The sequence below is a fragment of the Podarcis erhardii genome (genome assembly GCF_964252035.2).
Source record: "Podarcis erhardii genome assembly, chromosome: 12".
NCBI classification, from domain to species: Eukaryota; Metazoa; Chordata; class Lepidosauria; order Squamata; family Lacertidae; genus Podarcis; species Podarcis erhardii.
Window position 1 is genome coordinate 2,417,271 of NC_138513.1, and position 23,782 is coordinate 2,441,052.

The following is a 23,782-nucleotide window of genomic DNA, read 5'->3' on the forward strand; positions in this document are numbered from 1 at the left end:
TCACCTTCAAAGGTAGCCCCACATAGAGCGTGTTGCAGTAGTGCAAGCGGGAGATAACCAGAGCATGCACCACTCTGGCGAGGCAGTCCGCGGGCAGGGAGGGTCTCATCCTGCGTACCAGATGAAGCTGGTAAACAGCTGCCCTGGACACAGAATGGACCTGCGCCTCCATGGACAGCGGTGAGTCCAAAATGACTCCCAGGCTGAGCACCTGGTCCTTCAGGGACACAGTTGCCCCATTCAGGACCAGGGAGACCTCCACACCCGCCCGCCCCCTGTCCCCCAAAAACAGTACTTCTGTCTTGTCAGGATTCAACCTCAATCTGTTAGCCGCCATCCATCGTTGTTGTTGTTATTTTTATTATTAATATTAGCAGTGCTTTCTTATGTTTCAGGGGTACTCTCATTTGACTCAAGAAAATCCCCATTTTATAGCTCAGATCGTGGGAAATGAATATAGTAGATGGACAAAAGATTCACAAAATGTTTAGGGGTATGTGTCCCCCCCCCCCAGAGGGGAAAAACCACACTGAATATTAGTAATAGTACTAGTACTCTGCCCATCTGACTGGGTGGCCCCAACCACCCTGGGTGGCTTCCAATCTATGCAAAACATAATATGCAAAACATTTATGCAAAACATCTATGCAAAACATTTTAAAAATTCCCTAAATATGTATTAAATACGTAACACTTCCTTCGTCTCAGGGCAGCACGCAACACACAAATACAAGGTAAAAAGCACAAGATGCAGAATGCAAACAGGAACAGAAAAGATGGTTCCGTCAGCGCAAGACCCTTAATCTCAGCACCGTGGGTTCAAGCCCCACACTGGGCAAAAGATTCCTGCATTGCAGGGAGTTGGACTAAATTATCCTTGTGGTCCGAATTCTAGTGGGGGGACCACCAACCAATAACACCCCTCCCTGCCACAAACATATTTAAAAGGATCTGGGATGTTGATCAGCCCAAGATCTGGTTGAAGAGGAACTTTTTTGCCTTGTTGTTGTTGTTTAGTTGTTTAGTCGTGTCTGCCTCTTCGTCTCCCCCTGGACCAGAGCACACCAGGCACTCCTGTCTTCCACTGCCTCCTGCAGTTTGATCAAACTCATGTTCGTCGCTTCGAGAACACTGTCCCACCATCTCATCCTCCCCATCTCCTTGTGCCCTCCATCTTTCCCAGCATCAGGGTCTTTTCCAGGGAGTCTTCTCTTCTCATGAGGTGGCCAACGTACTGGAGCCTCAGCTTCAGGATCTGTCCTTCCAGTGAGCACTCAGGGCTGATTTCCCTCAGAATGGAGAGGTTGGATCTTCTTGCAGTCCATGGGACTCTCAAGAGTCTCCTCCAGTACCATAATTCAAAAGCATCCATTCTTTGGCGATCAGCCTTCTTTATGGTCCAGCTCTCATTTCCATACATCACTACTGGGAAAACCATGGCTTTAACTAAATGGACCTTCATGGACCCCTTCAGGGATTACTGCCTTGCCGTGGCGAAGGGGCTTGAATAACTCAGAGAAGCTATGAGCTATGCCGTGCAGGGCCACCCAAGATGGACAGGTCATAGTGGAGAGTTTTGACTAAACGTGATCCACCTGGAGCAGGAACCGGCAAGCTACTCCAGTATCCCTGCCAAGAAAATTCAATGGACAAAGACTTTTTTGCCTAAAGGTGTATAATGAACCTCTTTGGGGATAGCATTCCACAGACAGGGAGCCACTGCAGAGAAGGCCCCGTTCCTCGTGTTGCCACCCTCTGGACCTCTCATGGAAGAGGCACACGGAGGAGGGCCGCAGAAAATGATCTCGGGGTCCGGGGTGGTTCATATGGGGAGACGCAAACCTTCTTGCATTGGGGTCCTGAGCCATTTAAGGCTTTATAAGTCAAGACCAGCACTTTGAATGGGGTCTGGAAGCTAACTGACCGCTTGTGCAATCAGGAAATGGAAGGTAAGGCTGTTCATGGGGTATAAGAATGGCTAGGGGAGAAAACTGAGAGAGCACTTCTTATTTTTAAAATAATTTTTATTAACTTTTCAGATTATACGTTTCAAAATGAACATCGTTCATTATAACCAAATCTTCAATGACTTCCCTCCCTCCCCGGAAATAGTGTGTGTGCATACGTATGGGCACACGCTTCCCCTGCCCTGCGGCCCACCGCGCGATCGGCGCTGGAGACACCGGCCCGAGGTGCGGTAAGTTTGCTGACCCCTGGACTAGAAGACCCTAGTTGATCCAGCTCAACAATTCTGTGATTCTACAATGTTGTTGTTGTTTAGTCGTTTAGTCGTGTCCGACTCTTCATGACCCCCTGGACCAGAGCACGTCAGGCACTCCTGTCTTCCACTGCCTCCCACAGTTTGGTCAAACTCATGCTGGTAGCTTCCAGAACACTGTCCCACCATCTCGCCCTCTGTCGTCCCCTTCTCCTTGCGCCCTCCATCTTTCCCAACATCAGGGTCTTTTCCAGGGAGTCTTCTCTTCTCATGAGGTGGCCAAAGTATTGGAGTCTCAGCTTCAGGATCTGTCCTTCCAGTGAGCACTCAGGGCTGATTTCCTTCAGAATGGAGAGGTTTGATCTTCTTGCAGTCCATGGGACTCTCAAGAGTCTCCTCCAGCACCACAATTCAAAATATTATTCTACAATAGTGTGTGATATATAGAGGTTTGTGCATGTGTATCTTAGGTGCCAAAGGCCAGGACAAAAGCTACATCTCATCGAGGGCCACATTGAAAGCCCCGAACGATGTAAAGGACAGCAGTTAATCTGTACATTTTAGGTGCTTGTAATTTGCATATCCTCTATGATCCTGGCAGGTGCCACATGGCAGTTAGTGGCAATGTTGCCGCAGCACATATGCTACCCCTCTCTCTCTCTCCCCCTCTGAATATTGTTACCTTCAGCTGCGAAAAAATGATCTCTTGATCCATAAACTAGGGCAGCTCAGACATAATAAATGGGTATGCCTTTTATAAACTCGCCTCCCTGTTTTGTTCCTTTGGCATTGGACCAGGAACGTTTTCGAAACTTAATGCTGCAAGGATGGATCTGAGAAAGGAGAGAGAGAGAGAGAGAGAGAGAGAGAGAGAGAGAGAGGGAAAGAAAGAAAGAAAGAAAGAAAGAAAGAAAGAAAGAAAGAAAGAAAGAAGAAAGAAAGAGAGAGAGAGAGAGAGAGAGAAAGAAAGAGAGAAAGAGAGAAAGAGAGAGAGAGAGAGAGAGAGAGAGAGAGAGAAAGAAAGAAAGAAAGAAAGAAAGAAAGAAAGAAAGAAAGAAAGAAAGAAAGAAAGATAGATTATAGGTCAGTAAAAATTATGTTTATTTGCTGTGGGGAAGGTGGGCAGGGTTAGAACTGTGGGCACCTTAGGGCCAATTCTCTCCCCCCCCCCCATTTTTTTCCTCAATATGAGATGAGGTAAAGGTAAAGGGACCCCTGACCATTAGGAACAGTCGCAAACGACTCTGGGGTTGCGACGCTCATCTCGCTTTATTGGCCGAGGGAGCCGGGGTACAGCTTCCGGGTCATGTGGCCAGCATGACTAAGCCGCTTCTGGCGAACCAGAGCAGCACACACAAACGCCATTTACCTTCCTGCCAGAGTGGTACCTATTTATCTACTTGCACCTTGACGTGCTTCCGAACTGCTAGGTTGGCAAGAGCAGTGACCGATCAATGGGAGCTCACCCCGTCGCGGGGATTCGAACCACCGACCTTCTGGTCGGCAAGCCCTAGGTTCTGTGGTTTAACCCACAGCGCCACCCACGTCCCCAATATGAGATTAGTGGCGAGCAAAATACCAACTACTCAAAATCTGATTCAAGGCTCTATTTTCATCCTTGAGGACCAGCAAAACGAAGTCTGCAACAGCCAATTCCGTGAATGTGGTATCTGATTGCACAACTGTTATTGCATGCAAAATTGCATGCGCACTTGCCAGTCACACACAAAAATCCCAATGCGAGGAGTAAGGATGTGGAATCATCTTTTCCCGTGTGCTGCTGAGAACTAGAAGCATGGAAGTTAGCTCTTGGCCCATGAGAAGCGGGCGATCGCCTGCGCTGCATCTGTAAGAATTGCGCAGAAGGGAGACTTTGGGCAATAAGTAGTTTTTCTCTCACTCTCTTGGCTCCTTATGATCCCGGCTCCCAAAAGACAGAGGTGAGAGCTGGTTGTTGCAATAAGTTTGAGGCTGAATCCTGACAAGACACAAGTACTGTTTTTGGGGAACAGAAGACGGGCGGGTGTGGAGGACTCCTTGGTCCTGAATGGGGCAACTGTGCCACTGAAGGACCAGGTGAGCAGCCTGGGAGTCATTTTGGATTCACAGCTGTCCATGGAGGCGCAGGTCAATTCTGTGTCCAGGGCAGCTGTCTACCAGCTCCATCTCATACACAGGATGAGACCCTCCCTGCCCACAGACTGTCTGGCCAGAGTGGTGCTTGCTCTGGTTATCTCCCGCTTGGACTACTGCAATGCGCTCTACGTGGGGCTACCTTTGAAGGTGACCCGGAAACTGCAATTAATGCAGAATGCGGCAGCTAGACTGGTGACTGGGGGCAGCCGCCAAGACCACATAACACCGGTCTTGAAAGACCTACATTGGCTCCCAGTACATTTCCAAGCACAATTGAAAGTGTTGGTGCTGACCTTTAAAGCCCTAAACAGCCTCAGCCTGAAGGAGTGTCTCCACACCCATCGTTCAGCCCGGACACCGGGGTCCATTTCCTGAGGGCCTTCTGGCAGTTCCCTCCCTGCGAGAAGTGAGGTTACAGGGAACCAGGCAGAGGGCCTTCTCGGTGGTGGTGCCCGCCCTGTGGAACGCCCTCCCACCAGATGTCAAAGAAATAAACAACTATCTGACTTTTAGAAGACATCTGAAGGCAGCCCTGTTTAGGGAAGCTTTAAATAACTGGAGGAATACTGTATTTTAATATTTTGTTGGAAGCCGCCCAGAGATGGTCGGGGTATAAATAAAATTTTATTATTATTATTATTATTATTATTATTATTATTATTATTATTATTGGCCTGCCTTAAAGCAGAGACTTTGCTTTTGGTCTGGGCCACACAGTGCTTCCGGGTCCAGGGATGGAGCTGGCCCCAGTCGTCAGTTTCCAACGCGGGACAGCATGTGACGGGAAAACCGGTGGTGTTTTTCGCTTTGTAGGTGCTGTGACTTTTCAGCCTGCCCTATATTCAGGAGCCAGCAGAAGCCAGTCGCTGGAGTCTGGTGTGGCGCTGTTGACATTTCTCTCCACTATGAAGCTGGCGATAAATAAAATGTCAAGCAGATAGCTCTCTCTCTTTTCCCCAGGGACACACAAATCTATATCCCACTTTCCGCTGGCTGGCAATGGGTCCAGGGACTGCATGCCAGTGGCAAGTAGAACAAGAAATGCAAATCTTTTTTGGCGAAGCTTTTCCCGTTAAGTTTTCCCAAAAAAAATCGCACGTACATTTCAATACATGTGGGTGGAAGGATAGAAGCAAAACTGATGGGAAGTGTTAGAGGAGTATTGAACCGGAAAATATTTGGAGAATGGAGAATATTTAAGGATTATATAAGATCATATTGTACCAATCACACCATATTAGCAGAACTTGAGTTACTTGTACACACAACAAATACCATTTGTGGAACAATATTAAAGAATATAAAACTGCGGAAAAAACAATGACAGTATAAACAGTACAATGAGAATGAGTCGAAGACTCGTTTTGTTAGAAGTCTTTTTTATTTAAGTGTTTAATTAAGTATTAATTAGGAATATTTATTATTATTATTTTTATGTACATAAATTTGCTTTTTCTTCTTTCTTTTTTCCTGTATTTTCTTCCTTTCTTTTTTCTTAATTGTTTTTCCTTTAATTTTCTTTTTGTAGTGTTGTTGTTGTTTAGTCGTTTAGTCGTGTCCGAACTCTTCGTTTGAGATTGTAAGTTCTTTGTATAAGTGTGTAATTTAAATTAATAAAGATTATTTTTTTAAAAAAAAAGGAAAGAAGGAAGGAACAGGTCCCTGCCCCTAGGAGCCTACAGCCTCTCTGGGTTTCGATTGGGTTATAATCTATGTTGTAACTTGATGAAAAGTGTCGATTTGCATGGAACAATGAGAACCGAGGCTCCGAACGAATGACTTGCAAAATACCCGCAACGAGTTTTATGCTGACACCCTCGATCATAATCTGCCAGGGCTTGCGTGCTGCTTAGACACCGAGGAAACATCGCATTGGTCCTTGCAGGTGTCAAGCCCGGCCTGCTGCCATAGAAACCAAACTTTCCCCTCCTGCCTTAGTCTCCATGGTGACAACAGAATTTGAAAAAAGGGGATGCTTAGAACTGGCCAGTTACATCAGTGCAAGAGCCTATGGGAATATTTGAGAATTTCGCACGCACACACACACACTCTTCTATTCACGTGGAATAAGAGAGAGGCTGAGAAGCCTGTTTCTAAATACAGTGGTACCTTGGGTTACAGACGCTTCAGGTTACAGACTCCGCTAACCCAGAAATAGTGCTTCAGGTTAAGAACTTTGCTTCAGGATGAAAACAGAAATTGCGCAGCATCAACGGGAGGTCCCATTATCTAAAGTGGTGCTTCAGGTTGAGAACAGTTTCAGGTTAAGAACAGACCTCCGGAACGAATTAAATACTTAACCCGAGGTACCACTGTAGTATTTTATGGGGTGGGGGAACTGAAATCCAGAAAGGCATACCTAGTTCTCCCCTTTCTCGTTTAATCCCTCACAACAACCCTGTGCAGTAGGCCAGGCTGAGAGGGCAACTAGTGAGCTTCATGGCAGAGTGGGGATTCAAACCCAGGCAGAAATTAAAAGACGCCTGCTTCTTGGGAGAAAAGCAATGACAAACCTAAAGGTAAAGGTAAAGGGACCCCTGACCATTAGGTCCAGTCATGACCGACTCTGGGGTTGGGGTGCTCATCTCGCTTTATTGGCCCAGGGAGCCGGGGTACAGCTTCCGGGTCATGTGGCCAGCATGAATAAGCCGCTTCTGGCGAACCAGAGCAGCGCACAGAAACACCGTTCACCTTCCCGCCGGAGTGGTACCTATTTATCTACTTGCACTTTGACGTGCTTTCGAACTGCTAGGTGGGCAGGAGCAGGGACCGAGCAATGGGAGCTCACCCCGTCGCGGGGATTCAAACCACCGATCTTCTGATCGGCAAGTCCTAGGCTCTGTGGTTTAACCCACAGCGCCACCCGCATCCCTTATGACAAACCTAGACAGCATCTTAAAAAGCAGAGACATCACCTTGCCAACAAAGATCTGTATAGTTAAAACTATGGTTTTCCCAGTAGTGATGTATGGAAGTGAGAGCTGGACCATAAAGAAAGCTAATAGCCAAAGAATGGATGCTTTTGAATTCTGGTGCTGGAGGAGACCCTTGAGAGTCCCATGGACCTCAAGAATATCAAACCTCTCCATTCTGAAGGAAATCAGCCCTGAGTGCTCACTGGAAGCACAGATCCTGAAGCTGAGGCTCCAGTACTTTGGCCACCTCATGAGCAGAGAAGACTTCCTGGAAAAGACCCTGATATTGGGGAAGATGGAGGGCACAAGGAGAAGGGGACAACAGAGGACGAGATGGTGGGACAGTGTTCTCAAAGCTACCAGCATGAGTTTGACCAAACTGCGGGAGGCAGTGGAAGACAGGAGTGCCTGGCGTGCTCTGGTCCAGGGGGTCACCAAGAGGCAGACATGGCTAACCAACTAACCAACAATAACAACTCCCAGGTCCAAGTCCCACACTCTGAACCACGGTGCCACAATGGCTCTCACCTTGCCACCGCTCATGGTTGGGGCTCCTTCCCTTTGGAGAGTCCTTGGTTCGAATTTCGCCCCTACCATTTTAATTCAGAGCTCCCAAGGACTGCAGCAAGGCCACCTGCCTCTGTGTGTGTGTGTGTGTGTGTGTGTGTGTGTATTCAATCGCTTGCTTGGCCTCGCTGCGTCTTCCTGCTATTTCCCTTCCTTCCAGCTCTTGCAAACGAGGTCATTTCCATCGCGATCCCTTGATTGAATCTGACGCCGAGGCCGGCTCCCAGTCTCCCTTTGCTTTCCACAGAGAGTCGCTCCCGAAAGCTTCTTAACCACCAGCTCATTCCCTGCTGCAACTTAAAATCCATTTGCAAAAAGCCGTTTGCCGCCTTGATCGCACAACCACCCTGCGAGGCTGGGCAGGGGCGCTAGGAAGCTATGCTGGTCACAGAAGTGTTGAACAACGATTGTAAAATATTGTCTAAAATGTATAAATTGCTGCTGGAATGGCATATGAAAGATGAAGAGGTCAAGTCAGTTACGATACATTGGGCCAAGGATTTTGGGTATAGTAAAGAGTAAAGGGACCCCTGACCATTAGGTCCAGTCGTGGCCGACTCTGGGGTTGCGGCGCTCATCTCGCTTTATTGGCCAAGGGAGCCGGCGTACAGCTTCCAGGTCATGTGGCCAGCATGACTAAGCCGCTTCTGGCAAACCAGAGCAGCGCACGGAAACGCTGTTTACCTTCCCGCTGGAGCGATACCTATTTATCTACTTGTACTTTGACGTGCTTTCGAACTGCTAGGTGGGCAGGAGCAGGGACCAAGCAACAGGAGCTCACCCCGTCGTGTGGATTCGAACCGCCGACCTTTTGATCAGCAAGTCCTAGGCTCTGTGGTTTAACCCACAGCGCCATCCGCGTCCCCGATTTTGGGTTTAACATACAGCTAAAAGAGTGGGAAAGTCTGTGGAAGGAAGGATTAAAATTTACTGCATGCAATGCTTTGAAAGAAAACGTGATGAAAATGATGTACAGATGGCATATTACACCAGTGAAATTAGCTAAAATGTATAAAGCAAATAACAAATGTTGGAAATGTAAAGAAAAAGAAGGATCTTTTTATCACATGTGGTGGGAATGTAAGAAAGGGAAAAGCTTCTGGGAAATGATATATAATGAGATGAAAAAGATGTTGAAATATACATTTATTAAAAAAAACAGAAGCATTTCTACTTGGCATTGTAGGGGAGGATATTAATAGACAGGATAATAAACTGTTTTTATATGCAATAACGGCAGCAAGAGTACTATTGGCACAGAAATGGAAACAAGAAGAATTACTGACAAAATAAGAATGGCAGACAAAATTATTGGACTATGCAGAATTAGACAAGATGACAGGAAGAATTTGAAACCAGTGGGATGAGAGATTCTCAGAGGCCTGGAGCAAACATGTGAACTATCTGAAAAGCAATTGTAATCAACAGATTATGCAAGAAGTTTTGTAAGGAGGACTGTGTGAAATATTGCAGACAAAAGTATGAAGAAAAGTAATAGTGAAATTAATGAAATGCAGATTAAGTGATAAAGATGGAAAAACCTTCAGATGTGGTTGATGGAAGTCCAAAACACTGGATAAGATGAGAAAATATGTTGTATGATTTTTTATTTTTTATTTTTGAAATTCCATGTAAAAATTAATAAATATATATAGGTAAAGGGACGCCTGACCATTAGGTCCAGTTGTGGCCGACTCTGGGGTTGCGGCGCTCATCTTGCTTTACCGGCTGAGGGAGCCAGCGTATAGCTTCTGGGTCATGTGGCCAGCATGACTAAGCCGCTTCTGGCGAACCAGAGCAGCGCACGGAAATGCCGTTTACCTTCTCGCTGGAGTGGTACCTATTTATCTACTTGCACTTTGACATGCTTTCGAATTGCTAGGTGGGCAGGAGCAGGGACCAAGCAACGGGAGCTCACCCCGTCGCGGGGATTCAAACCACCGACCTTCTGATCGGCAAGTCCTAGGTTCTGTGGTTTAACCCACAGCACCACCTGCGTCCCTTAATATATATATGAAGCTCTGCTGGTCCGTCAAAGCGCTGTTTCTCTGTCTGAATCATCGGCCAGTCAGCTGCCACCCCAATCCTGACCCAGCCGGCTCTCCCAATGTTCTTGTGACCTGGTTAGGGGTATCAAAGATTCTCCCCTGGAGGGCAGAATTCAGCCTGCAGAGATTCTGATATGCGTGCCAAGACATGCCCCGTCCTGTGGGCAGGCGCTGTATGCGCCACTGAACATGCCAGGCACATTAGCCGCCTCTGGGCACCAACGACAACATTGGGGAGGGGGAGGCGCGGAGCAGGGCGAATGGAGACCATTGCTGACTGTTCAGTTTACTGGAAAGGAAAGCCCTCAAGGCAGTAGCAGCCACTCAGCTCCAAGAAGAATTCGCTCAGCAAGTGCACTGGGTTACGTAAGCTTGCCGCATGTACAGTGGTACCTCGGGTTAAGAACTTAATTCGTTCCGGAGGTCCGTTCTTAACCTGAAACTGTTCTTAACCTGAAGCACCACTTTAGCTAATGGGGCCTCCTGCTGCCGCCGCGCCGCCGCAGCACGATTTCTGTTCTTTAAAAAAAAAAAAAAATTATTCATTTTCCAAGCAATTTTATACAATCAACAAATTATTTTACACTCATTCTTCCATTTTTTGACTTCCCTCAGTTTCTCTGTCAATCTTTCGTAAAATTTCTATTTGTTAACACATTTCTAAACATAGTATTGCCTTTACCAACTCCTTTTGCTCTTACTCTCTTTTTTGCAGTATTTCTTACTATCTCACAGAGTCTCTTCAAAACCAACAAGCGTTGTCTGTACATCACATATATTTTTCAGATATTCTGTAAATTTCCCCCAGTCCTCGATAAACTTTTGGTCTTTCTGATATCGAATCTTCCCAGTCAATTTGTCCAATTCTGCATATTCAGTCAATTTCCTTCTCCATTCTTCCACTCTTGGAATTTCTTCCTGCTTCCATCTTTGGGCCAGAAGTATCCTTGCGGCAGTCACTGCATATTGAAACAGTTTACAGTCTCTCTTATTAATTTCATTTCCTACCATTCCTAATAGAAAGTCCTCTGGTTTTTTAACAAACGTATATTTCAACATCTTTTTCAACGATTTCTGTTCTTATCCTGATGCAAAGTTCTTAACCTGAAACACTAGTTCTGGGTTAGCAGAGTGTGTAACCTGAAGCGTATGTAACCTGAGGTACCACTATACAGTGGTGGTTGTTGTTTGGTCGTTTAGTCGTGTCCGACTCTTTGTGACCCCCTGGACCAGAGCACGCCAGGCACTCCTGTCTTCCACTGCCTCCCGCAGTTTGGTCAAACTCATGCTGGTAGCTTCGAGAACACTGTCCCACCATCTCGTCCTCTGTCATCCCCTTCTCCTTGTGCCCTCCATCTTTCCCAACATCAGGGTCTTTACACTTTACTATACAGTGGTACCTTGGGTTATATATGCTTCAGGTTACATATGCTTCAGGTTACAGACTCCGCTAACCCAAAAATAGTGCTTCAGGTTAAGAACTTTGCTTCAGGATGTGAACAGAAATTGTGCCACGGCGGCAGTGGGAGGCCCCATTAGCTAAAATGGTGCTTCAGGTTAAGAACAGTTTCAGGTTAAGAACGGACCTCCAGAACAAATTAAGTATTTAACCCGAGGTACCACTGTCTAGATTTACAGCAGTCTCGGCCAACCTGAGGACGTTTGGACCCAGGCACCTGGCGTAGCTCGGCTAGTAAGAGCACAAGACTCTTGATCTCACGGTCACGGGTTCAAATCTCACGTTGGGCATTGCCGGGGGTTGGACTAGATGATCCTTGTGGTCCCTTGCAGCTCTACGGTTCTGGGACTCTCATCGGCCCCAGGAAGTGGCTAGGAATCACAGGTGGGGAGAGCTGCTGTTGCACTTAATAATAATAATAATAATAATAATAATAATAATAATAATTTATTATTTATACCCCCGCCCATCTGGCTGGGCTTCCCCAGCCACTCTGGGCGGCTTCCAACCAAATATTAAAATACAGTAATACATCAAACATTAAAAGCTTCCCTGAACAGGGCTGCCTTCTGATGTCTTCTAAAAGTCTGGTAGTTGTTGTTTTCTTTGACATCTGCTGGGAGGGCATTCCACAGGGCGGGTGCCACCACCGAGAAGGCCCTCTGCCTGGTTCCCTGTAACCTCACTTCTCACAGGGAGGGAACTGCCAGAAGGCCCTCGGCACTGGACCTCAGTGTCCGGGCAGAACGGTGGGGGTGGAGACGCTCCTTCCGAGCCTGCTTGGTGAGGTTGCAAGACTGGGGCGACCCAGTCAGATGGGTGGGGTACAAATAAAATCATCATCATCATCATCATCATCATCATCATCATCATCATCATCTAGGTGGCACCCATAAGGACGAGATGGGCCGATTCAGCAGCCAAGCTCTTCTGCAGTTGCACTGTGCTGGGCCCGGGGGTAACCCAAGAAACACGGTCTATGTCCAGTCCAGAACCCAAAGGTTCTGATAGAAGTCAGTCCGACAGGGCCAAGGCAGGACAGGAGGCAGGAAACCAGGCAAGGACAGGTACAGGATCTCAGGCAGGATCTAGCATACAGCAATGTTGCTCCCGCAACTCGGGGCGGGGTCCGACAGCCTTTTATCTTTGTCAGGGTAATGGCCGGTCCTGATTCCCTGGCGACTCACCTCCCTGTTTCGCCCGAAGGCGAGCACTCCTCCTGCGAGTACTCAGGTCTCTCCTCCTCTCAGACCTCAGTCTCTGCAGCTCAGGAGATGTCAGTGGGTTACTTGGACTACTGCAATGCGCTCTACGTGGGGCTACCTTTGAAGGTGACCCGGAAACTACAACTAATCCAGAATGCGGCAGCTAGACTGGTGACTCAGAGCAGCCGCCAGGACCACATAACACTGGTCCTGAAAGACCCACATTGGCTCCCAGTAAAAACTTCTTTAGGGAAGATTCAATGTTTAACAGACCACTGTATTTTAATACTTTGTTGGAAGCCGCCCAGAGTGGCTGGGGAAACCCAGCCAGATGGGCGTGATATAAATAATAAATTCTATTCTATAAGCTTTCAGAAGATTTATTGAACCAGTATCTTAAGCTGTGAGTACACCATAGCTCTACAGTATGTGGCTTCATTTACCGTATTTTTTGCTCTATAAAACTCACTTTTCCCCTCCTAAAAAGTAAATGTGTGTGTGTCTTATGGAGCAAATGCAGGCTGCGCAGCTATCCCAGAAGCCAGAACAGCAAGAGGGATTGCTGCTTTCACTGCGCAGTGATCCCTCTTGCTGTTCTGGCTTCTGAGATTTAGAATATTTTTTTCCCTTGTTTTCCTCCTCCAAAAATTAGGTGCGTCTTGTGGTCTGGTGCGTCTTATAGAGCGAAAAATATGGTAATCCGCCTTCCTAGTGATTCCTTCATTTGTTTGCTACTGTTGAGGCACCGTTTGCTATTACCCTCCAAAAACCTCTTCCGTGGAAGGCGAGAGTCGCACAGAGGAAGCCACTGTAAACGGGATCAGACCACGTGCTCAACCAAAGGCAAACTGCTCCAGAATCTCTGCAAACGCCATCTTGGCAGTCGAGATAACCCCACCATTAATTGCTAGTTGTTGTAGCAATGAGCTCATCTATGTTTAGATTCACTTGCTCTGATATAAGCTAATTTGCTTTGATGCTCTCCTTATCTGCTGGCTCAAGGGACTGGGCTCTCAGCCCAGAAAGAGGAGCTATCTGCAAGGTCTGAGCATTTTCCACCTACGGCTTCATCTGGGCAGGTGAAATGACGTTTGCTGTTTTGTGTATAATATAGGCATGTTGGCTTGAGTGCGGACAAGCCATCTCCTTGTTGCGGTGTCCGTCCCAGGTCTGCAAAGGCTGGGAGACCTGGCAGGCTGTGTTGCTCTAAGTCTACACCTTTCTTTAATAAAACACTTGAACAGGCCATTCTGATCTTTTTGACATCCTCCTTGCACCGGCCACTCCTGGGAGAGCTACTTTGCGGTTGGAGGATGGATGGCGGCTAACAGATTGAGGTTGAATCCTGACAAGACAGAAGTACTGTTTTGGGGGGACAGGAGGCGGGCAGGTGTAGAGGACTCCCTGGTCCTGAATGGGGTCACTGTGCCCCTGAAGGACCAGGTGTGCAGCCTGGAAGTCATTCTGGACTCACAGATGTCCACAGAGGCGCAGGTTGATTCTGTATCCAGGGCGGCTGTCTACTAGCTCCATCTGGTACGCAGGATGAGACCCTCCCTGCCCACAGACTGCCTCGCCAGAGTGGTGCATGCTCTGGTTATCTCCCGCTTGGACTACTGCAACGCACTCTACGTGGGACTACCTTTGAAGGTGACCCAGAAACTACAACTAATCCAGAATGCGGCAGCCAGACTGGTGACTGGGAGCGGCCGCCGAGACCACATAACACCGGTCTTGAAAGACCTACATTGGCTCCCAGTACGTTTCCGAGCACAATTCAAAGCGTTGTTGCTTACATTTAAAGCCCTAAACGGCCTCGGTCCAGTATACCTGAAGGAGCATCTCCACCTCCATCGTTCTACCCGGACACTGAGGTCCAGCACCGAGGGCCTTCTGGTGGTTCCCTCCCTGCGAGAAGCCAAGGGAACCAGGCAGAGGGCCTTCTCAGTGGTGGTGCCCGCCCTGTGGAACGCCCTCCCACCAGATGTCAAAGAGAAAAATAACTACCAAACTTTTAGAAGGCATCTGAAGGCAGCCCTGTTTAGGGAAGCTTTTAATGTTTCATAGGTTATTGCATTTTATTGTTTTGTTGGGAAACCCAGCCAGATGGGCAGGGTATAAATAAATTATTCTTATTCTTATTCTAATAAATGGCAACTTGGCATTCCGTTTTGACAACTGTAGCCCTGGTTTAAGGGAGCCATTTGGCGCCTAGCTGATATATAAAAGGTAAAGGTAAAGGTACCCCTGCCTGTACGGGCCAGTCTTGACAGACTCTGGGGTTGGTGTGCCCATCTCACTCAAGAGGCTGGGGGCCAGCGCTGTCCGGAGACACTTCCGGGTCATGTGGCCAGTGTGACAAGCTGCATCTGGCGAGCCAGTGCAGCACATGGAAACGCCGTTTACCTTCCCGCCAGTAAGCGGTCCCTATTTATCTACTTGCACCCGGGGGTGCTTTCGAACTGCTAGGGTGGCAGGCGCTGGGACCGAGCAGCGGGAGCGCACTCCGCCGCGGGGATTCGAACCGCCGACCTTTCGATCGGCAAGCCCTAGGCGCTGAGGTTTTACCCACAGCGCCACCCGCGTCCCCAGCTGATATATATATATATATATATACACACACACACACACACACACACACACACACACACTGCCTGCCGCCTGGGAGACCAAAAGGCTTTTTTCAACACACGGATTCCGAAGCAACTCTCTTTCTTTCATCTGCCAGGCCAGGAGCGGAACAGACAGCCGAAAGTGTGACCTGGACTGTACAATAGACCGTTTATTCAAATGCACATCTATATACATGGATGAAGAGGCCCCCCTCCATGCGTCCAGAGATGCTCCCGGCCACTTCCCTTCAGAGCATCGCCAAGGTGGCTGTTGACAAGGACCGGCAGAATCCCTCCCTCCCAGCAGTTAATCTGGCAACTGCCCTTGTGAGCGTGTGTGTGTCTCTTGTTCTCCCTATTTTGCCATTTCTTCAGCCACCGCCTTGCCCATCTTGTCTTTGAGGTAGGCAGTCTTCTGCCACTCCGACTTCAGGTCAAGCCATTCGTAATAGGGAACCTGCAAGAGTTGGAGGGGAAGAGAGAAAGAGGAGATGATAATATTCATTCATTCATTCATTCATTCATTCATTCCCCGCCCATCTGGCTGGGTTTCCCCAGCCACAAAGTATTAAAATACAGTAGTCTGTTAAACATTAAAAGCTTCCCTAAACAGGGCTGCCTTCAGATGTCTTCTAAAAGTCTGGTAGTTGTTCTTCTCTTGGACATCTGTTGGGAGGGCATTCCACAGGGCAGGTGCCACCACCGAGAAGGCCCTCTGCCTGGTTCCCTGCAACCTCTGCTTCTCGCAGCAAGGGAACCACCAGAAGGCCCTCGGAGCTGGACCTCAGTGTCCGGGCAGAACGATGGGGGTGGAGACGCTCCTTCAGAAATACTGGACCAAGGCCGTTTAGGGCTTTAAAGGTCAGCACCGGCACTTTGAATTGTGCTCAGAAACTAGGCCAGGCCTCAGCTAGAAAAGCCCTGCCGGGCATTGCATCTATTCCTGGACAGAGAAGATCAGCCAAAGATTCTCATATTCATTTATGAAACATCAGCTCTGTATTTGTTCAGAATCTGTTCAGTATACAGGCAGTTCAACAGCAAGCGACATAACCCAGTTAAAAGGTAAAGGGGCCCCTGACCACTAGGTCCAGTCGTGACCGACTCTGGGGTTGCGGCGCTCATACAGCTTCCGGGTCATGTGGCCAGCATGACTAAGCCGCTTCTGGCGAACAAGAGCAGCGCACGGAAACCCCATTTACCTTCCCGCCGGAGCGGTACCTATCTATCTACTTGCACTTTGATGTGCTTTCGAACTGCTAGGTTGGCAGGAGCAGGGACTAAGCAACGGGAGCTCACCCCATCGCGGGGATTTGAACTGCTGACCTTCTGATCGGCAAGTCCTAGGCTCTGTGGTTTAACCCACAGCGCCACCCGCGTCCCTTATAACCCAGTTAGTATCACATAATTGCACTAGAATTAAAGAGGTTTCTTTAGATATTGATAGATGGGAGTCATTAAACCCCAGCCTTTGGGGAAGAGTTCATATACGCAACTCCCTCGACTGGCTTGGCTTCCAGACTGGGTTGTGTCTGCGCGTGACACAGAGTGTTTTCCTGATCAAAAACCCTTCGCCGTGAGCATCTCGCAGCCACCTTGGCATCTAAGCACCTGGGGATTATCCAGAGTGGTTCTGAGCCAGTGGGGCTGGCAGGGAACAGTGCCACGGTCTACCCAGACAGCCGGCCAGCGATAATCTCTGTCCCCTTCCACCCTGGTGACTCTCAATGCCTCAACTTTCCACCCAACTTTGTACAAACAAGCGGCTGGCCGGCACCTGGAGGAATGAAAGCCGGAGGATCGGTGGGCCGTGGGAAAACGCAGTCGAGTCGGAGCAAACAGATTAAGGGCTGAAACAACGATGGCCAGAGGGTTAAGCGGCCTCACGCAAAAAAATGGTGTTTATTAGCAGAATGCAGAGACAGGGACGGGCTGCTGTTTTCAGCAGTTTTGGGAATCAGAGCAAAGCGCATGTGCTTTTTGCTTTTTTAGATAAGCCTGTGGTGACCTCAGATATGCAGATGACACAACCTTGTTGGCAGAAAGCGAGGAGGAATTAAAGAACCTTTTAATGAGGGTGAAAGAGGAGAGCGCAAAATATGGTCTGAAGTTCAACATCAAAAAGAACGAAGATCATGGCCACTGGGCCCATCACCTCCTGGCAAATAGAAGGGGAAGAAATGGAGGCAGTGAGAGATTTTACTTTCTTGGGCTCCAGGATCACTGCAGATGGTGACAGCAGTCACGAAATTAAAAGACGCCTGCTTCTTGGGAGAAAGGCGATGGCAAACCAGGACAGCATCTTAAAAAGCAGAGACATCACCTTGCCAACAAAAATCCGTATAGTTAAAGCCATGGTTTTCCCAGTAGTGATGTATGGAAGTGAGAGCTGGACCATAAAGAAGGCTGATCGCCGGAGAATGGATGCTTTTGAATTCTGGTGCTGGAGGAGACCCTTGAGAGTCCCATGGACTGCAAGAAGATCAAACCTCTCCATTCTGAAGGAAATCAGCCCTGAGTGCTCACTGGAAGGACAGATCGTGAAGCTGAGGCTCCAATACTTTGCCCAGCTCATGAGAAGAGAAGACTCCCTGAAGTTGGGAAAGATGGAGGGCACAAGGAGAAGGGGATGACAGAGGATGAGATGGTTGGACAGTGTTCTCAAAGCTACCAGCATGAGTTTGACCAAACTGCGGGAGGCAGTGGAAGACAGGAGTGCCTGGCGTGCTCTGGTCCAGAGGGTCACAAAGAGTCGGACACGAGTAAACAACTAAACAACAACAACAACAACAAGTGGTGACCCCTGAACTTACACATCCAAAGCACAAATTTGGGGATTGAGCTGAAAGAGCAAGTCCTAGTCCTGTGTGTTCTGTCCTGTGTGTTCGTTGTTCTATATAGGACAATGACAATAAAGATTATCGTATCATATTGTATCGTGATATGGCTCTAATCGTAGAATCACAGGCTTGGAAGGGACCGCAAGGGTCATCCAGTCCAACCCCCTGCCATGCAGGAATGTTTTGCCCAATGTGGGTCTCGAACCCACAACCCAGCCATTAAAGTCTCATGCTCTCCCAGTCCGGGGCCGTATGATCAGCAGTCTCACACGATACATTTTTATTGACTGTGTTTATATCCCATCGTTTTCCTCCAAGGACTTCAAGGAGGAGTATGTGGGTTTCCCTGCTCCCCAGGTTTGTTGTGGAGATTAAATGAGGAAGGAGAAAGACCACGTATGCAGCCTTCAGCTGCTTGGGGAAAAAGGATAGCAATGAGCACATAGCTCAGGGTTGTGTAGGTGGACAATCACCCACCTTGCCTCTATCCTCGCAACAACCCTGTGAGGTAGGTTAGGGAGAGATAGTAACCCTGTATGGACGGCTGCGATAGCTCGGTAGGGCGTGAGACTTTCAATCTCAGGGCTGTGGGTCTGAGCCCCACATTGGGCAAAAGATTCCTGCATTTGCAGGAGGCTGGACTAAATGACCCTCATAATCCCTTCCAACTCTATGATTCTACAGTTTGAATCCATAACGTAAGAACCAGACTCGGAAATGCTCTGATCTGCTCTGTCTCACACACAGCATCTGCCCTCCTTCAAATAATAGTAATAATAATAATGATAAAATTTTATTTATATCCCGCCCTCCCCAGCCAAAGCCGGGCTCAGAGCGGCTAACAAAAATAAAAGTAACACAGCATTCTAAAATCCATTCATTCTAAAATCAATTCAAAATCAAATTCATGGCAAACATTGGGCTAGAGTTCTGTGAGAATTACCAAAGGAGGGGGTCAGGCTGTGCCCTGGCCAAAGGCCTGGTGGAACAGCTCTGTCTTGCAGGCCCTGCGGAAAGATGTCAAGTCCCGCAGGGCCTTAGTCTCTTGTGATAGAGCGTTCTACCAGATCGGGGCCACAGCCAAAAAAGCCCTGGCTCTGGCTGAGGCCAGCCCAACCTCCCTTGGATCTCCAAGATGTTTTTATTTGAAGACCGTAAGGTCCTCCATGGGACATACCAGGAGAGGCGGTCCCGTAGGTACGAGGGTCCTAGGCCGTATAGGGTTTTAAAGGTTAAAACCAGCACCTTAGACCTGATCCTGTACCCCACCGGGAGCCAGTGCAGCTGGTATAGCACCAGGTGAATGTGATCCCACAGCGAGGACCCCGTAAGGAGTCTCACCACGGTATTCTGCACCCACTGGAGTTTCTGGGTCAGTCTCAAGGGCAGCCCCACGTAGAGCGAGTTACAATAATCCAGTCTGGGGGTGACCGTCGCGTGGATCACAGTGGCTAGGTCAGGGCGGGAGAGGTAAGGAGCCAACTGCTTAGCTTGGCGGAGATGAAAAAATGCCGCCTTTGTTATAGCTGCAATCTGCGCCTCCATGGAAAGGGAGGTGTCAAAGATTACACCCAAAGTAGGAGAAGGGGTAAAGCAGGACTGGAGTCAATTTATCCACAACCGCCTTTGCCAACCGGGTGCCCTTGAGTTGTTCTGGACTGCAACTCCAAAGAGGACCAGCCAGCACGGCTGTGGTGCGCTGCTGGGGGCACCAGGTTGGCAGAGGCTGATCTGCAAAAAGCAGACTCTCTCTTACACACAGAACCACAGGGAAGGCAGTTCAGCACGAGCTCAGTCAAGGCTAAACAGCGCAAGCGGGGGCCTGTTGGAGGGTGCCTGGCCTGGGCTCCCCCTCTCCTCCTGGCCCCCAAAGGGGGGGGGGAGGCGTCAACTGTGTCTGCATCCGACATCTCTCTCCACCCCCCACCCCCTTTGCCCTTTCCTCCAAGCTGCCGGAGAGCAGACCAGGGGGTGCCGTGGACTGCAGAGCTATAATTGCTTCCAAGGAGCTAAATAATGTATGATCGCTGTTTGAGTGCAGCCTCTGCCCCCCCTCTTCCCCCCACCCCACCCTGGAGCCCTCCAGCGGGCAGCCTGACGCCAGAGAGGAAGAGAGAGAGAGCGGTCAAGAGCCAGGAGGAATGGCGGCGCTCCCCCTGCTCCAAGCCACTCCTGGGGAACTGGGGCAAACGGACGCAGGGCTTTCCGCCATTCCCTGGTGGGGCGAGAACAGGGGAGGGGCACAGAGCAAGGGGGGAGTGCTCCAGTCGTATCTCCATCCTAAACTGGGCAAAGGCAGGCTGCCCCCCCCCTACAATAATCCTGCCCACCGTGACGCAAATCAAGGGCCTTTCCATACGCCCTTTTCTTTTACTCTCTTGCTAGAAGCTCAGCGTTGCCCTCACCCGTTCTGGAAGGCTCCTATAGAAGGGTCCAGTACGCACAGAGACTTGGCGCCTGCCCATTAATAATAATAATAATAAATTTTATTTATACCCTGCCCTCCCCAGCCAAGACCGGGCTCAGGGCGGCGGCTAACAACCAATAATAAAAACAAGTTGATTAAAATACAACTTAAAAAACAAGATTAAAATACAGCATTAAAATGCAGCCTCTTCACAAGAAGAGAAAGAAAAAAAGAAAGAGGGGGAGGAAATCAAATTGATTCTAAGCGAAAGGCAAGGTGGAACAGCTCTGTCTTGCAGGCCCTGTGGAAAGAAATCAGATCCTGCAGGGCCCTAGTCTCGTGGGACAGAGCATTCCACCAGGTCGGAGCCATCACTGAAAAGGCCCTGGCCGTGGTAGAGGATAGCTGGATTTCCTTAGGGCCTGGGACCTTTAAGCTATTATTATTCATGGACCTTAGGGTCCTCCGTGGGGCATACCGGAAGATGCGGTCCCGTAGGTACGAGGGTCCTAGGCCGTGAAGGGCTTTAAAGGTCAAAATCAGCACCTTGTACTCCACCGGGAGCCAGTGCAGCTGGAAAAGCACTGGGTGAATATGCTCCCATGGCAGGGACCCCCTGAGGAGCCTCGCTGCAGCATTCTGCACCCGCTGGAGTTTCTGGGACAGCTTCAAGGGCAGCCCCGCGTAGACAGAGGCAGAGGGTCTTCTCAGTGGTGGCGCCCGCCCTGTGGAACGCCCTCCCATCAGGCGTCAAGGAAATAAACAACTATCTGACTTTTAGAAGACACCTGAAGGCAACCCTGTATCGGGAAGCTTTTTAAGATTTAAAGTTTTATTATGGTTTTATATACACTGGAAGCAACCCCGTCAGATAGGTGGGGTACAAATTTGTTGTTGTTGTTGTTGTTGTTGTAAATTTGTTGTTGTTGTTAGTGGACCACAAGCTGAACATGAGTCAATGGTGTGATGCAGCCACATAAAAAGCTAATGCTATTCTAGGCTGCATCAACAGAAGTACAGTGGTACCTCGGGTTAAGAGCTTAATTCGTTCTGGAGGTCTGTTCTTAACCTGAAACTGTTCTTAACCTGAAGCACCACTTTAGCTAATGGGGCCTCCTGTTGCTGCCGCGCCGCCAGAGCACGATTTCTGTTCTCATCCTAAAGCAAAGTTCTTAACCTGAAGCACTATTTCTGGGTTAGCGGAGTCTGTAACCTGAAGCGTCTGTAACCCGAGGTACCTCTGTATACTGTCCAGATCAAGATAAGTGATAGTACTGCTCTATTCTACTTTAGTCAGCCCACATCTAGAACACTGTGTCCACTTCTGGGCACCACAATTTAAGAAGGATATTGACAAGCTGGAAGGAGGGCAGAGGAGGACAATCAAGACAAAGGGGCAATATACAAGGGTCTGGAAACCAGGAACGGTTGAAGGAGATGGGCTTTTTTAGCTTGGAGAAGAGAATGAGAGGTGAGACGAATGCCATTTTCAAATATCTCAAGGGCTGTCCCGTGCAAGAAGGAACAAACTTGTTTACTGCTGCTCCAGAGGGGAGGACCCAAACCAATGGATTCAAACATTGACAGTAGAACGGAAGACCTCAGAAGGTGATTCTTTGAATTGTTGGAGGAAATATGGAGTGATGGGAACGTACAGTCATATGTGGTGGGATTGTCCATTAGTTAATGAATTTTGGAAACAGAAATATCGGGAATTGTGGGTAGGAAGGTGGGAATATCTAAATTAATCGTTCTTATTAGTCTGAGTAGCACCGAGTTGAAAACAAAAAAGGAATGCAAATGGGTAAAATTGGTGGTAATTGCAGCCAGACAGGTTATAGCGAGTAATTGGAAAAATGCAGAAGAGCTAGGGGTGAACTGAAGGAAGGGAAAAACTGAACAATATTATAATTTTAGAATATCTAACTGTGAAGATACACAGAATGAAAGGGTTTAAGGTCAGTGAGAAAGAGGAAGATTGGTTTGAGAAGATATTGAATTATTTGGGTAGGTCTGAACAATTTGGGGCAATTAAAATGTTAACAGTTAAATAAACCTTGTGGGTGGAGGAGTGTTAACGTATATAAAATTGTACATATGGTTGATTTGAATATGTTATTATTGATATACCCAATGTATCAGCCACCTGGGGTGGTTTCACTATTTGTGTTTTGGCTGTTGGTAAAAAAGAAAAAAAATTAAACATTAAAAAAGAACATGGAGCAATCGCTGAATTCACCCACCCACAGCCCAGCAACTCACATCAACAACCAGGAAACCGGAGGCTTGGACATGGCGTCGGGCCATTGCAAAGCGCCCCAGCAGGTCTTTGCTCCGGTTGCTGAAGTTTGGGAACTCCCATCCGAGGAAGGCAAGCCTGCGAGAGAGTTTGGGGTGGGACAGGGAGAGAGAAAACAGAACTCAGCGCCATCATGCACTCCCAAGAATACCGTATTTTTCGCTCTATAAGACGCACCAGACCACAAGACGCACCTAGTTTTTGGAGGTGGAAAACAAGAAAAAAAATATTCTAAATCTCAGAAGCCAGAACAGCAAGAGGGATCGCTGCGCAGTGAAAGCAGCAATCCCTCTTGCTGTTCTGGCTTCTGGGATAGCTGCGCAGCCTGCATTTGCTCCATAAGACGCACACACATTTCCCCTTATTTTTTAGGAGGGAAAAAGTGAGTCTTATAGAGCAAAAAATATGGTATCTTCTGCTTTTTGAGGAGCACCTGCCTGGCTGCTAGGGAGGCCACTGCTCATGAATGCCCCTTAGGCAGGTTTTAGTCAATGTCTGCAACATGCCCTTTCTAAGGATGGATGGAGAAAACTCACAAGGATTAGGCCAGGGGCTCCAACACCCGGCTTGCGGAAATTTAAATCAATGTGTGGCCAGCGGGTTCTGCGCCAAAGTGCTCTTGCGGCCCCCTTGGCCTGAGAGGTTGGACCGCCCTGGATTAGAGGAATTCATGGAGAAGCCTATCGATGGCTACTAGCCCCCACCATTGGAAGAAGCAATGCTTATGTAGACCATGTAGGCTGGGTGATATATCGATATACTGTATCATCCAAAACTGGTTTGCAGTCCATATCGTGGCATCAATTTCCTAATTTTTGTGGGGCTTTTGTATAATTCTTTATTAAATTTTTCTGTTTTACATTTTAGAATATTCATTTAAACAACCTTGAAATATCAATGACTTCCCTTCTTCTCTTTCCACGCTTCATTTTGCATACCATAAATCCCTGCATATTTTACATAAACTAAACCATTCAGTACTCCATTATTACATCCGTCAAAACTTATTTACACTGTTGAATTTATCTTAATGCTGCTGCCGTTTTCAAGTGTACACAATTTCCCCCCATATATAC

General features: G+C 48.2%; 2 protein-coding genes and 1 long non-coding RNA gene across 4 annotated transcripts in view; 1 reads left to right on the top strand and 2 right to left on the bottom strand.

Moving 5' to 3' along the window:
* The window catches only part of LOC309326105, a 71,190-nt gene extending 66,521 nt beyond the window's left edge, over positions 1-4,669 (top strand). The window contains exon 3 of the long non-coding RNA XR_014150157.1: positions 4,569-4,669. This is a non-coding gene — a long non-coding RNA (uncharacterized lncRNA). The remainder of the gene's footprint in view (positions 1-4,568) is intronic.
* ZNF653 (zinc finger protein 653) overlaps positions 1-23,782 on the bottom strand; it is a 162,496-nt gene that overhangs the window by 64,084 nt on the left and 74,630 nt on the right. The window lies entirely within an intron of this gene.
* The window catches only part of TBRG4 (transforming growth factor beta regulator 4), a 35,921-nt gene continuing 27,451 nt past the window's right edge, over positions 15,313-23,782 (bottom strand). The window contains exons 10-11 of the mRNA XM_081834349.1: positions 22,670-22,784; positions 15,313-15,617 (exon numbers count right to left, since the gene is read on the bottom strand). Of these exons, the coding sequence (XP_081690475.1) occupies positions 15,516-15,617; positions 22,670-22,784 (217 nt within the window). The 3' untranslated portion in view covers positions 15,313-15,515. The remainder of the gene's footprint in view (positions 15,618-22,669; positions 22,785-23,782) is intronic.